Genomic DNA, 12,143 nt, shown 5'->3' with positions numbered 1-12,143 from the left:
CCGTGGTCAGGATTGAACCAGGGTCTCTGTAATGCGCTGAAAGGCAGCAACTCTCCCTGCTCCCCCTCACTTCCATGCACCAACTCCTAAGCCCACCTCCATCGAGTCCTGGCCTTCTCCAGTTCCTGGGGACTGTTCTTAGTGGTGCCTGTCTACAACCTTGCATCATCACTCTAGTCTACCTTTTCATCACTAGGCTGCCCAGCCTTCAATCTCTCCACGTGGCAGTCAGGAAATAAAGTATAAAATACCAGTGGCATCCTACTAGTAGCAGGGAGAGACACAGTGGCGCAGTGCCGAAGACCCGGGTTTGATCCTGACTACGGGTACTGTCTGGATTAATTTCTCCCTGTGACTGCGTGGGTTTTCTCCGGGTGCTCCGGTTTCCTCCCACATTCCAGAGACGTGTGGGGTTGTAGGTTAATTGGCTTCTGCAAATTGTCCCTAGTGTGTAGGATAGAACTTTAATGGACGCTGATCGCTGCTCAATGTGCTCAGTGGGTCAAAGGGCCTGTTTCCACACTGTATCTCCAAACCAAACTACACTTTACACTGCTCCATTATAGCCTTCCCATAAATACTGAGGCAGCTGTTGAATGCAGAAGCTTTATGTGGGTCAGTGGGCAAGACATTCAATTCACCAACCTGAAGTAGAAAATATCTCATGTTTGAATATTTACTGTGTTTTCTATTGGGGCTGCTTGGGTGGTTTTAAAATGAATGATTTCTAATCATTATTTTAAATGAAATTGAGACCATATTTTTTTAATTTGTAGCTGCAATGTGCGCTCCACAAGATTTCGGAAACGCAGGTAATAAAACCTACTTGTTTCTTATACTTAGTATTAATTTATTTAATCAAAGGCCTTAGCAATGCAATTAATGCAATGCAGCAGCTGTAATATATATAATATATGTATATGTGTGAGAAGCTCGATTCTAGTATTGTAATATATATAATAGAATCTAGCTGTGCTATATATTCTATGAATTATATAAATATATATATTTAATTTATATATAGAATCTAATTGTTGCCCATATATAGACACATACAGATACTGTATATATAATAGAATCTAGCTGTAATAGACAGTCTATCACTTATATAAAATATGTATATATATTCATATGGTTGTGGCGACATCTGGTGGTCGAGCCACTTATTGCTGGAACCCTCGTCAGGAGCTGGGACAGGTTTTGGTGTGAGTTAATTAGAAAGTCATTAGTTTTCTGGTGTGTCTGATTGTAACGGCAGGAACTTTGCTCAAGTCCTCACCAGACACGTGTGTGTCAAATCTGTATTACTTAATAATAGTTTTGTTCAAAATGTTTGGTCTCTACGTGATATAAATTGATACATATGATACATTGATAAATTGATATATATGAATTTTATATATATATATATATATATATATATATATATATAAAATGTATACTATGATAGCATGTGGTATATCTTATATGCATCCATATATTATATATAATATATATATACATATGATACTACACACACACACAATTATCTCTCTATCTCCCTATCTCTCTCTCTCTATCTCTCTATCTCTAGCTCTCTCTATCTCTCTCTATCTCTCTATCTCTCTATCTTTCTCTCTCTATCTCTCTATCTCTCTCTCTATCTATCTCGCTCTCTCGCTCTCTCTCGCTCCCTCGCTCTATCTCTCTCTCGCTCTATCTGTCTCTCACTCTATCTCTCCCTCTCTATATATCTCTATCTCACTTCTCCTTGGCATCAGCTCCACCTACATCAACCGACTCCAACTGGTCCAGAACGCAGCCGCCCGACTCATCACCCACACCAAATCCTGGCATCACATCACTCCAGTCCTCAAACAACTTCACTGGCTTCCCACCTCCCACCGGATCACCTACAAAATCCTGGTCCTCACCTACAAAGCCCTCCACCATTTGCCCCCCCCCATATCTCACTGACCACCTCTCCCCCTACCAACCCTCACGGTCCCTCAGATCCACATCAGCCGGTCTCCTCTCCATCCACAAGTCCAACCTCCGCAGTTTTGGGGACAGAGCCTTCTCCAGGGCAGCTCCCAGGCTCTGGAACTCCCTCCCCCAACTGATCCGCAATTCCGTGTCCCTCACCATCTTCCAGTCCCGCCTCAAGACCCATCTCTTCACCTCTGCCTATCCTTAGCCCCACGTCCCACTCCCTTTTCATCTGTGCTTGAATTGCCTCATATTGTGTTTTGAATTGAATTCTGTCTTTAATTTGTGTACTAGTCATGTCTCTACTATTTATTTCATTCCGCTTACATGTTTTTCCTCTACTTGCTAAATGTTTGTAAGGTGTCCTTTAGACTCTTGAAAGGCGCCCATAAATAAAATTTATTATTATTATATTATTATCTCTCTCTTTCTCTCTCTCTCTCTCTCTCTATCTCCCATAATTCAAACACATAATGCTATGTCTTGGTTTGATTGTGTTACAGCTGGGCTAATGCATGGCACAGAAATCGTATGTCCGAAGCATCAAGATCAAGAACCTTTAAGTCAATGCCCAGGTTTCTCTTAGTCTTACGGGAAAGAATATCAAAGTAGTAAAATGTGTGCTGGCAACTGAACAGAGGAGATGGGAGTATTACTTCACCCGATTTGCAGATTCTCAGTGGCCAAGCAGAATCTTAATCTGTTTTTTTCCCGCACAATAATTGATATTGCATTGTATCTGAATTTCAGTGATCTGCCAGTAGACACACAGCAGGGCACAGGAACAGGCTCTTTACCCCACAATGTATCTGCCAAGCTTGTTGCCATCAATGCCATTTGTATCTGCTTCCATCACCACCACTGGAAGCAAGTTCTGACCTTAAACCTGTGACATTTGCTCTGGTCTTTCCACCCAGGGAAAAAGAAATTGTGGCTGCCTATCCTTTTTATGCCTCTCATCATATAACAGCCGCAACGTAATTTGTGACTCGTACTCAATATGCTGGCTGATGAAGGCATGTGGATGATCAGCCATGATCACAGTGAATGGCGGTGCTGGGCTCGAAGGGCCAAATGGCCTCCTCCTGCACCTATTGTCTATCGTCTATTGCATATCCAATGTCTTTGTCATCTCATCTATTTGTGTTGCCATGTACTGGGGGCTAAGGAATTGAACCCGAAGATCCCTCTGTAACCAATGTTGTTAAGGGTCCTGTCATTAACTGTATCCTTTCCCCCTGCATTCCACCTCCTAAACCTTACACTTCATTTAATCAAAGTCCACCTGCCCCCCATATCTATATTCTCCATCATTCTCCACCCATATCTCTAAGTGATCTATATCCCACTGTATCCTTTGACAGCCTTCCTCACTGTCCACAACTCCAACCATTTTGGTGCCATCTCAGGAATACTAAGGTCAGCTCGCTTGCACCAGGTCTGGCTGTAGCGCCCAGGTCGGCTGGCAGGTCGGGCTGCAGTTCCTACGTTACCTGCATGCCCCGGGACTGGCTGCAGTTCCCAGGTCGCGAAATCTTATTGAAAAAAAATACGCCTGCGGGCCGGTTGATTTCGGGTTACGCCGTGGGCCGTAGGTTGCCGGCCCTTGTCCTGGATGTTAGGCCTCATTGTGTCCCCCCCATGTTTTAAAAGCGATTTCCGCCCAATGAAAATCAACCCATCTACATTTGCATCTCCATCTGGGTTGTTTATAGATAACACCACTGATCTCCATGAGATTAACATCCACTGCACACCCTTCATCAAATGCCTTCATTGCCTCTTCAAAACACTCAATCGTTAGTAAGGCATCAATTGCCAAGGACCAAAACATGCTGATTATCCCGTTCTCTTCCAAATGCGGACTCAAGTTCAGGACTCGAGGACCTGAGCTATCGGGAGAGGTTGAGCATGCTAGGGCTCGAATCCTAGGAGCGCAGGAGGATGAGGGTGATCTTACAGAGGTGTATAAAACCAGGAGAGGAATACATCGTGTAGACACAGAGTCTCTTGCCCAGAGTAGGGGAATCGAGAACCAGAGGACATAGGTTTAAGGTGAGGAAGGAAATATTTAATAGGAACCTAACGTTTTCACACAAAGGGCAGTGGGTGTATGGAACAAGTTGCTGGAGGAGGTAGTTGAGGCAGGTACTATTGCAACGTTTAAGAAACATTTAGACAAGTACATACATGGATAGGGATATGGGCCAAACACAGGCAGGTGGGACTGGTGTAGATGGGGCATGTTGGCCGGTGTGGGCAAGTTGGGCTGAAGGGCCTGTTTCCACACAGACATCTCATGCGGTTAGAGAGTCCAAAGATCTCCTCTCTTGCCTTGTGCGTATTGTGTTCAGCTTTGGTCATCGTCCTTTAGAAATGATGCCATTAAACTGAAGATTTACGAGGATGTTGCCAGGGCTCAGTGGCCTGAGCTTTTTGGAAAGGTTGGGTCAGGTAGGACTTTAATCAATGCGTAGTGTGTGGCTGATCTTATGGGGATGCATTTAATCACGAGGTGAATAGATAGGGTGAATGCCAGGGTAAGGGGACAGCAAGAACTAGAAAGCATAGGTTTAATGTAAGGGAGGGAAGATTCAATAGGAACCTGAGGGGCAACCTTTTCACGAGTGGTGAGTATATGGAACGAGCTGCCAGAGGAAGCAGTTGAGGTATGTACAATAACAACATTAAATAGAACACCAAGTACTGGAGTAACTCAATGGGTCAAGTGGCATCTGTGGAGAACATGGAAAGGTGACGTTTCGTGTCATGTCCCTTCTTCAGGACTGCTGAGTTACTCCAGCACTTTGTCTCCTTCTTTGTAAACCAGCATCTGCAGTTCCTTGTTTTTACATTTTACCATTAAAAATATATTTGGATGGTACATGGATAGGAAATGTCTATTGGGGTAATGATTGGGGATGATCAGCCATGATCACATTGAATGGCTCGAAGGGCTGAATGGCCTACTCTTGCGTCTATTGTCTATTGAAAGGTTATGTGCCAGGTGTGGGTAGAATGGGATTAGCTTAGATGGAGCATCTTTGTTGGTATGGATGAGATGGGCTGAAGGGCCTGTTTCTGTGCTGCATGACTGTATGAAACTCAATAACCTGGGATAGATCCCATCAGACTCTTTGGATTTATCCAACAACGCTTTTCAAGACACCTAGCATACGTCCTTGCTCAAGAGACAAACTGCTGGAGTAACGGAGCAGGACATTGTGTGTGTGTATAGTAACTGGGCAAAGAAGATTCGGTGTGTTGCCAAATACTCCATCAAACCTCTTCAGGTGTACGGTAGAGGGCACACTGACATTGCATCACGGCCTGGTTCGGGAACCAAGGAGGCCTCAGAGAATGGTAGCCATTGCCCAGTCCATCACACTTACTGGCTTCCCTACCTTTGAAGGGATCTACAGGAGGCGCTACCTGCCAATATCATCAGAGACACCCTCACCACCCTGGCCATGCTCTCATTTCACCACTACCATTGGGAGGAAGATACAGAAGCTTAAAAACCATGACCACCGGTTGCAAGAACAGCCTCTTCCCAGCAACTACCAGGCGTTTGAACACTGCGCAACATGAACCATTAGATCAGCAAATGCGATCTTCTTTAGACTTTTTTTATCTGCACTATGAAAGTTTGGTCTGGCACTATTATGGCTACCTGGTATTACAGTTAATAGTTGATTGCATTATTGATGATTATCTATTACCTGTGTTATTGCATTTACGGGCCTGTACAGTTGCAGCAAGTAAGAACGTCGTTGTTCCATTGCCGACGCATATGACAATTAAACGCTCTCGACTCATGATGCAATCCGTGGGGACGTTGTCAACGCTTTACCGGCAGGTGAGGCCAGTGTGAAGAGGATCTGAAAGCAGGAGAGGACCATCGGGTGAATGCTTTACTACACGCTGCCTGGACGGTGGGGTGTGTTGCTCTAGTCCAGGAGAGCGGGACTCTTGACAAGCCAAGGAAGCCGTTGCCATGGAAGGGTCTGCATAGTTCTCGGAGTTGTGTACATCTATGGAACTGATGCACTACAATATTCGCAATGAGGTAGAGGCAAATTGTTCAGTACTCTAGCCTATGGAAGGACTGTTCGGAAGCCTGATAACAGAGTGTGGCAGAAGCTGTTCCAGAGTCTGGTAGTGCACACATTCTAGCTTCTGAGTTTGGTGGTGCGTGCTTTCACGTTTTGGGCTCTGGGCCAGATAGGTTGAGGAGATTGCAGGTAACTGTACATGTTGTCATTCTGTGAGAACAATGTGTGTCCGTTTGTGTTGCTAACATGCCTTTAGGGCTGTTTCTCAGCAGGAGAGCAGAGAGCTATGTACTAAAGTAACTCTTAATGCACTTCTCAGCTTTATCAAAGGGGAGGAGAGAGTGGAGCCTCCATCCTGACTGATTGTTGCTTTGATCAGAAATGCTAGTTGATAACTGTCCTTTTAACCGAGTACTGTGGCGGTTTTTATTGATGAGAACACATTCACCAGAGCATTCTTGCTTCATGCCACAAATTCATGCAAGCTGTTCTTTAATTTAGTTTAGTTTAGATATATAGCACGGAACCAGCCCACCGAGTTCGCGCCGTCCAGCGATCACCCCACACACTAGCACTATCCTACACACTAGGGACAATTTACAATTTTTACCAAAAGTCAGTTAATCTACAAACCTATGCGCATTTGGAGTGTGGGAGGAAACCGGAGCACCCAAAGAAAACCCACGCACAAAATCCGTACCGACAGCACCCGCGGTCAGGATCGAACCCGGGTCTCTGGCGCTGTAAGGCAGCAACTCTATGATTTGACACACTGCAGCAGGTTTTATGTAGGCTGCCCTCTTCCTTGTACGCTTGGCAATGTGCGCGAAAAATCTTTGCGTAAACAGTGGGCTGATAAAGCCTACATTTTTATCCTCTCTGGCAATACTTGGAGTCGTGTTCCACTCCCATTCCCTGAACTTGTCCTTCAGTGTTGGCACCTCACCTCACCTCACCAATGAATGATTCACCCCCAATGAGGGCCTTCTCACTTGGTATCTATGTGCCAGCTTCTGAACTAGTGTGTGGAAAGAATAGAACAGGTGGTTCCCTCCAAGTCTGTGCTGCAGGTGAATGATCAAGAAGAAACTGCAGATGCTGGAAAATCGAAACGTTGCCTATTTCCTTTGCTCCATAGATGCTGCCGCACCCGCTGAGTTTCTCCAGCAATTTTGTCTACCTGACGGTGAATGAGATGTAAAATTTGCAGGCAGTCTGAAGAAGGATCCTGACCCGAAGCATCACCTATCAGTGGCACAGCGATAGAGTTGCTGCCTTACAGCACTTGCAGCGCCAGAGACCCGGGTTCGATCCTGGCTAAGGGTGCTGTCTTTTCAGAGTTGGCAAGTTGGGGACATCTGCCATTCCTGTCACTCACTCCCATCACCCAGCCCCAAAACAGCTGAAGTGGAGGAAGAGCTTCTTCCACACAATCCAGCCACTGTCACAGTCTCCACAAGCAACTAGACCTGCCTTGTGGGAAACGAAACGTTGTGAAAAACCACCACCACGTAAATTTGCCAATCCCAACCAAGGAACAGCTACCACCTGGTCACAGGTGTGACTGGAAGGCCTGGAAGTCCCTCAATAGGCTTCGTACAGGGATGGGTCAATGCAAGACCAATATGAGCAAATGGGGCTATGCAGATGCGGCAGACACAGAATGGGAATGTGGAACATCTGTACAATCCATGCCACACCTGCTAACATGCCCACTTCTTGGTGAACGATGCTGCCTAGAAGATTTAGCGGTGGCAAACGAGAAGGCTGTCCACTGTGCAAGAGCCTGGCCCAATATCTGAAACATAGATGATGAGCACGAAAGAAGAAGTCTACACGGAGTTTGGACGTTCTCCCCGTGACCTGCGTTGGTTTTTTCCGAGATCTTCTGTTTCCACACCCACACTCCAAAGACATACAGGTGTGTAGGTTAATTGGCTTGGTATAAGTGTAAAATTGTGTGTAGGACAGTGTTAATGTGTGGGGATCGCTGGTTGGTGCGAACTCGGTGGTGCCGAAGGGCCTGTTTCCGCACTGTATCTCGAAACTAAACTAAAATCTGCATTCTCCAGGGACGCTGCCTGATCAGCTGAGTTACTCCAGCACTTGGTATCCCTTTGTGTATGAATCAGTATCTGCAGGTCCTTGTTGCTACGACATTTCTACTTAATCGATGGGAACTTGGATGGAAACAGATTTTGGCCATAACATGCTGCATCACAGTCTTTAAAGAGAAAAAGAAGGTTCACGAACTAGTCAACCATCTTGAGCCTTCAGCCTCGACATCTCTGGCACTCTCCCAACTTATTTCCAAGGCTTCCTCCTCGGTGTGGCGGAGGTATTTTAGACATTCCTTTCTTCCCAAAGTGTTGTCCTGCTGCCAACCGCAACTGGACAGTGAATGTGGAGAGGATGTTTCCACCAGTGGGAGAGTCTAGGACCAGAGGCCGCAGCCTCAGAATAAAAGGACGTACCTTTAGAAAGGAGAATGAGAATTTATTTAGTCAGAGGGTGGTGAATCTGTGGAATCCATTGCCACAGATGGCTGTGGAGGCCAAGTCAATGGATATTTATAACGCGAGGATTGACAGATTCTTGTTTAGTATGGGTGTCAGGGGTTATGGGGCGAAGGCAGGAGAATGGGGTTGAGAGGGAAAGATAGATCAGCCATGATTGAGTGATGGAGTAGACTTGATGGGCCGAATGGCCTTATTCTGCTCCTTGAGCTTATGAATTCATACTGCAAAAATGATGGTGCATGGTTCGTGTACATGTGACGTAGAGTTATACAAAGAGGCTGCTGAAATAAAGCTGGCAAGATGGAAGAAGCTGTTCTAAAATCTGGACTTCCAAGCTTTGAAGCTTCTGTATCCTCCAAGAAAGTAGAAGAACAGAGAAATGGCATGCATTGTTGATGATATCTCCCGCCTTCCTGATGCAATGCACCATGAAGATGGCCTGGATGGAAGGAAGTAACGATCCCGTGACGGACTGGGCTGTGTTCACCACTCTCTGCAGGTTCGAGCGGCCCGGAGAGGTGATGTTGCGAGATCAGGCTGAGATGCACCCAACCATAATACTCCCACTAGCGCAGTTGCCGAAGTTCAAGAGAATCTTCAAGGACATGCCGAACCTTCTCAGTCATCCAAGAAAGTAAATACACTGATACGCTTTCTTGATCACAGCATCAGCGTATAGGGCCTGTCCCACTAACGCAACTTTTCAGCGACTGTCTTCGACCTTCAAGCTTGAGGGCACTCGCCTGAAAAACCTCGAGCTGGATCGACCGTCTGCGAGTGGCAGAGTGAGGAAATGTGATGACCAATTCTAACCAACTGAGGTCTACTGGTCAGCAAGTCTAGAAGACAGTTGCAGACGGAATCCCCAAGGCCGAGGTCTAAGAGCTTGGAGTCGACACAAGGAACGACAGATGCTAGTTTACAAAACAAGACACAAATGTGCTGGAGCAACTCGGTGGACCAGGCGGCATCTCTAGATAACATGGTTAAGGGTCCAGAGCCAATACATCGCTTGGCCGTGTTCTCCAGAGATGCTGCCTGACCCGTTGAGTTACTCCAGCACTTTGTGTCTGTCTTTTTCCAGGAGTCTAGAGATGAGCTTATTCCGTATAACAGTGTTGAAGACTAGTAATATCCTGACATACCGTAGGTTGTTTGAAGGACAAGGAACGTCACAGGAAAGTGGAATGTTTTTAAAAGTGTGCTGACAAGAGTCCAGGACATGCATGTTCCTGCTGGAGTGAGGCAGGTGGGGGGGGGGGGGGGGGGCTTAAGGAAGCTTGGATGACGAGGGATATTGAGGCTGGTCACGAGTAAGAAGGAGGCATGGGGCAGGTATAAGTAGCTGGGATCAAGTGCATCCCTGGGGGAGTTTCAGGAACTGAGGAGCAAGCTCAAAAACAGGAAATGAGGAGGGCAAACAGGGATGGGAGATAGTTCTGGCAGATAGATTTAAGGATAATCCTAAGAGATTTTATAAGTACATAAAGGGAAAATGGGTAGCCTGAGAGAGAGAACGGGACCCCTAAGATCGTAAGGTCATAAGTGATAATAGTAGAATTAGTCCATTTGGCCCATCATGTCTACTCCGCCATTCTATCGTGGCTGATCTATCTCTCCCTCCTAACCCCATTCTCCTGCCTTCTCCCCATAGCCTCCAACACCCGTACTAATCAAGAATCTATCTCTGCTAATTATCAGTGCAGTCTGGTACAGCGGTCATTCATGCATCATACAGTCCCACATTCCTTTAGCTACAACATACCCATGGACTTTATAATCACAGTCTAATTATTATCATCAACATTGTTGACTACAGGACAACTATGCTTTGAAGGGCTTGGTTTGTTATTTCTACATATTGAACAACAATTGCATGCATGACATGAAATAAGCCCTGGAATGAACTAGGGAAAGTGTGGAGGTTGAACTAATGTATAGGACATCACATGAATTGCTTACTTTACAATGTTTATAGATAGGGCATATAATGTGCCATTTGCAAAACTAAGCTGAAGTTTAGAAGGGTGAGGGGGGCACCTCATTGCAACTTACTCAATAGTGAAAGGCCTGGATTACTTGGTTGTGGAGAGGATGCTTCCACCTGTGGTCTAGAACTAGAAGGCACAGCCTCAGAATAAAATAACATACCTTTAGAAAGGAGGTGAGGAGGATTTTTAAAATCCAAATTATTGAAATATTGACAGATACTTGATTGGAAATGGTTTCAAGGGTTATGGGGAGAAGGCAGGAGAATGGGGTTGAGAGGGAAAGTTAAACCAGCCATGATAAAATGGCAGATAGACTCGATGGACCGAATGGCCTACTTTTATTCCTATGACCTATGAACGTATGAAGCTAGAATAGTCTCTTACTGGAGTTATGTGAGTGTGTAATGTTTGGACAATATGCTGCAAGTCATATAGGTAATGTTACAAGAGTATTGCCAAATACAGACCTTATTTATAGGAGCATAGTGTGTTGACATTTAATAATTAAAATGATTGCATGTTGGTTAAAGAATTGACTAATTGTTCTGTCGTGTAAGGGAGAGGTCCGGTGAAAGTGTTTTGCCCTCCTCAGAATGGAACTGAAGAAGCTGTTCGTTTGGCCTCTGCCAACGTCAATTGTGCAAAATGAACTGGTGAGCCTGCAGAACAACTTACTAAACTAGTTAACAGTGAGCTGATCTTCTCCATAAAGGGGCCGTCCCACTGTACGAGGTAATTCAAGAGCTCTCCCGAGTTTAAAAAAAAAAAATCAAACTCGTGGTAAGCACGTGGAATGTACGTAGCGGGCACGTCGGAGCTCGGGGACGTCTCTTAGCGGCTCGTAACGCTAACGGCAGGTACTCGGGAAATGCGGTAAACTCGGGAAGACTCGTGAAGATTTTTCAACATGTTGAAAAATGTCCACGAGAGCCCCGAGTACCTACGAGCGGCTATTATCGTAATTCTCCGAGTTCGAATCAGGGAAAACTCGGGAGAACTCTTGAATTAGTTCGTACAGTGGGACAGCCCCATAACACACGCTGCTCCTTCTTGTTCCGCTGCTTTTAGAAATAAAATCGAACTGAGCTGGAATTTTAGAATGGTATGAATTTATTTTTCAACTCAATCAAGATGTTTAATCATCACAGAATGCATATTAATTTCCCTATGTCCCTCTCAATTCGTCAACCTCCCACGCCATTTACAAATGTTGACATCTAGCATTGGTACCATGAACTATTTGATCTGGTACTGGTTTAAAGTGCCGGGTCAAATACGTGGGTGTACGCATATCCAAAGAGGCACGGTGGCACAGCGGTGGAGCTGCTGCTACTGCCCCACAGCACCGGAGACCTGGGTTTGATCCTGACCACTGGTGCTTGGCTGTACGGAGTTTGTACGTCCTCTCCATGACCTGTGTGGGTTTTCTCCTGGTGCTACAGTTTTCTCCCCCTCTCCAAAGACTTACAGGCTTGGTAGTTTATTTGGCTTGGTAAAATTGTAAATTGTCCCTGGTAGGATAGTACTAGTGTTATGGGCTGATCGCTGGTCGGCGTGGACTAGGTGGACCGAAGGGCATGTTTCCCCGCTGTATCTCTAAACTGAATTGA

At 45.5% G+C, this 12,143-nt stretch overlaps 1 protein-coding gene across 1 annotated transcript in view; it reads left to right on the top strand.

Annotated features, from left to right (window-relative positions):
- Positions 1-12,143, top strand: part of LOC116985890 (uncharacterized protein C16orf96-like) — a 46,201-nt gene that overhangs the window by 32,091 nt on the left and 1,967 nt on the right. Inside the window, exons 17-19 of the mRNA XM_033041003.1 lie at positions 777-812; positions 2,472-2,543; positions 11,091-11,186. Coding sequence (XP_032896894.1) covers positions 777-812; positions 2,472-2,543; positions 11,091-11,182 — 200 coding nt within the window. The 3' untranslated portion in view covers positions 11,183-11,186. The remainder of the gene's footprint in view (positions 1-776; positions 813-2,471; positions 2,544-11,090; positions 11,187-12,143) is intronic.

The sequence above is a fragment of the Amblyraja radiata genome, chromosome 22 (assembly GCF_010909765.2).
Source record: "Amblyraja radiata isolate CabotCenter1 chromosome 22, sAmbRad1.1.pri, whole genome shotgun sequence".
Classification (NCBI taxonomy): domain Eukaryota; kingdom Metazoa; phylum Chordata; class Chondrichthyes; order Rajiformes; family Rajidae; genus Amblyraja; species Amblyraja radiata.
Note: the sequence above shows the minus strand (reverse complement) of the source record. Positions and strands in the feature narration are given on the sequence as shown.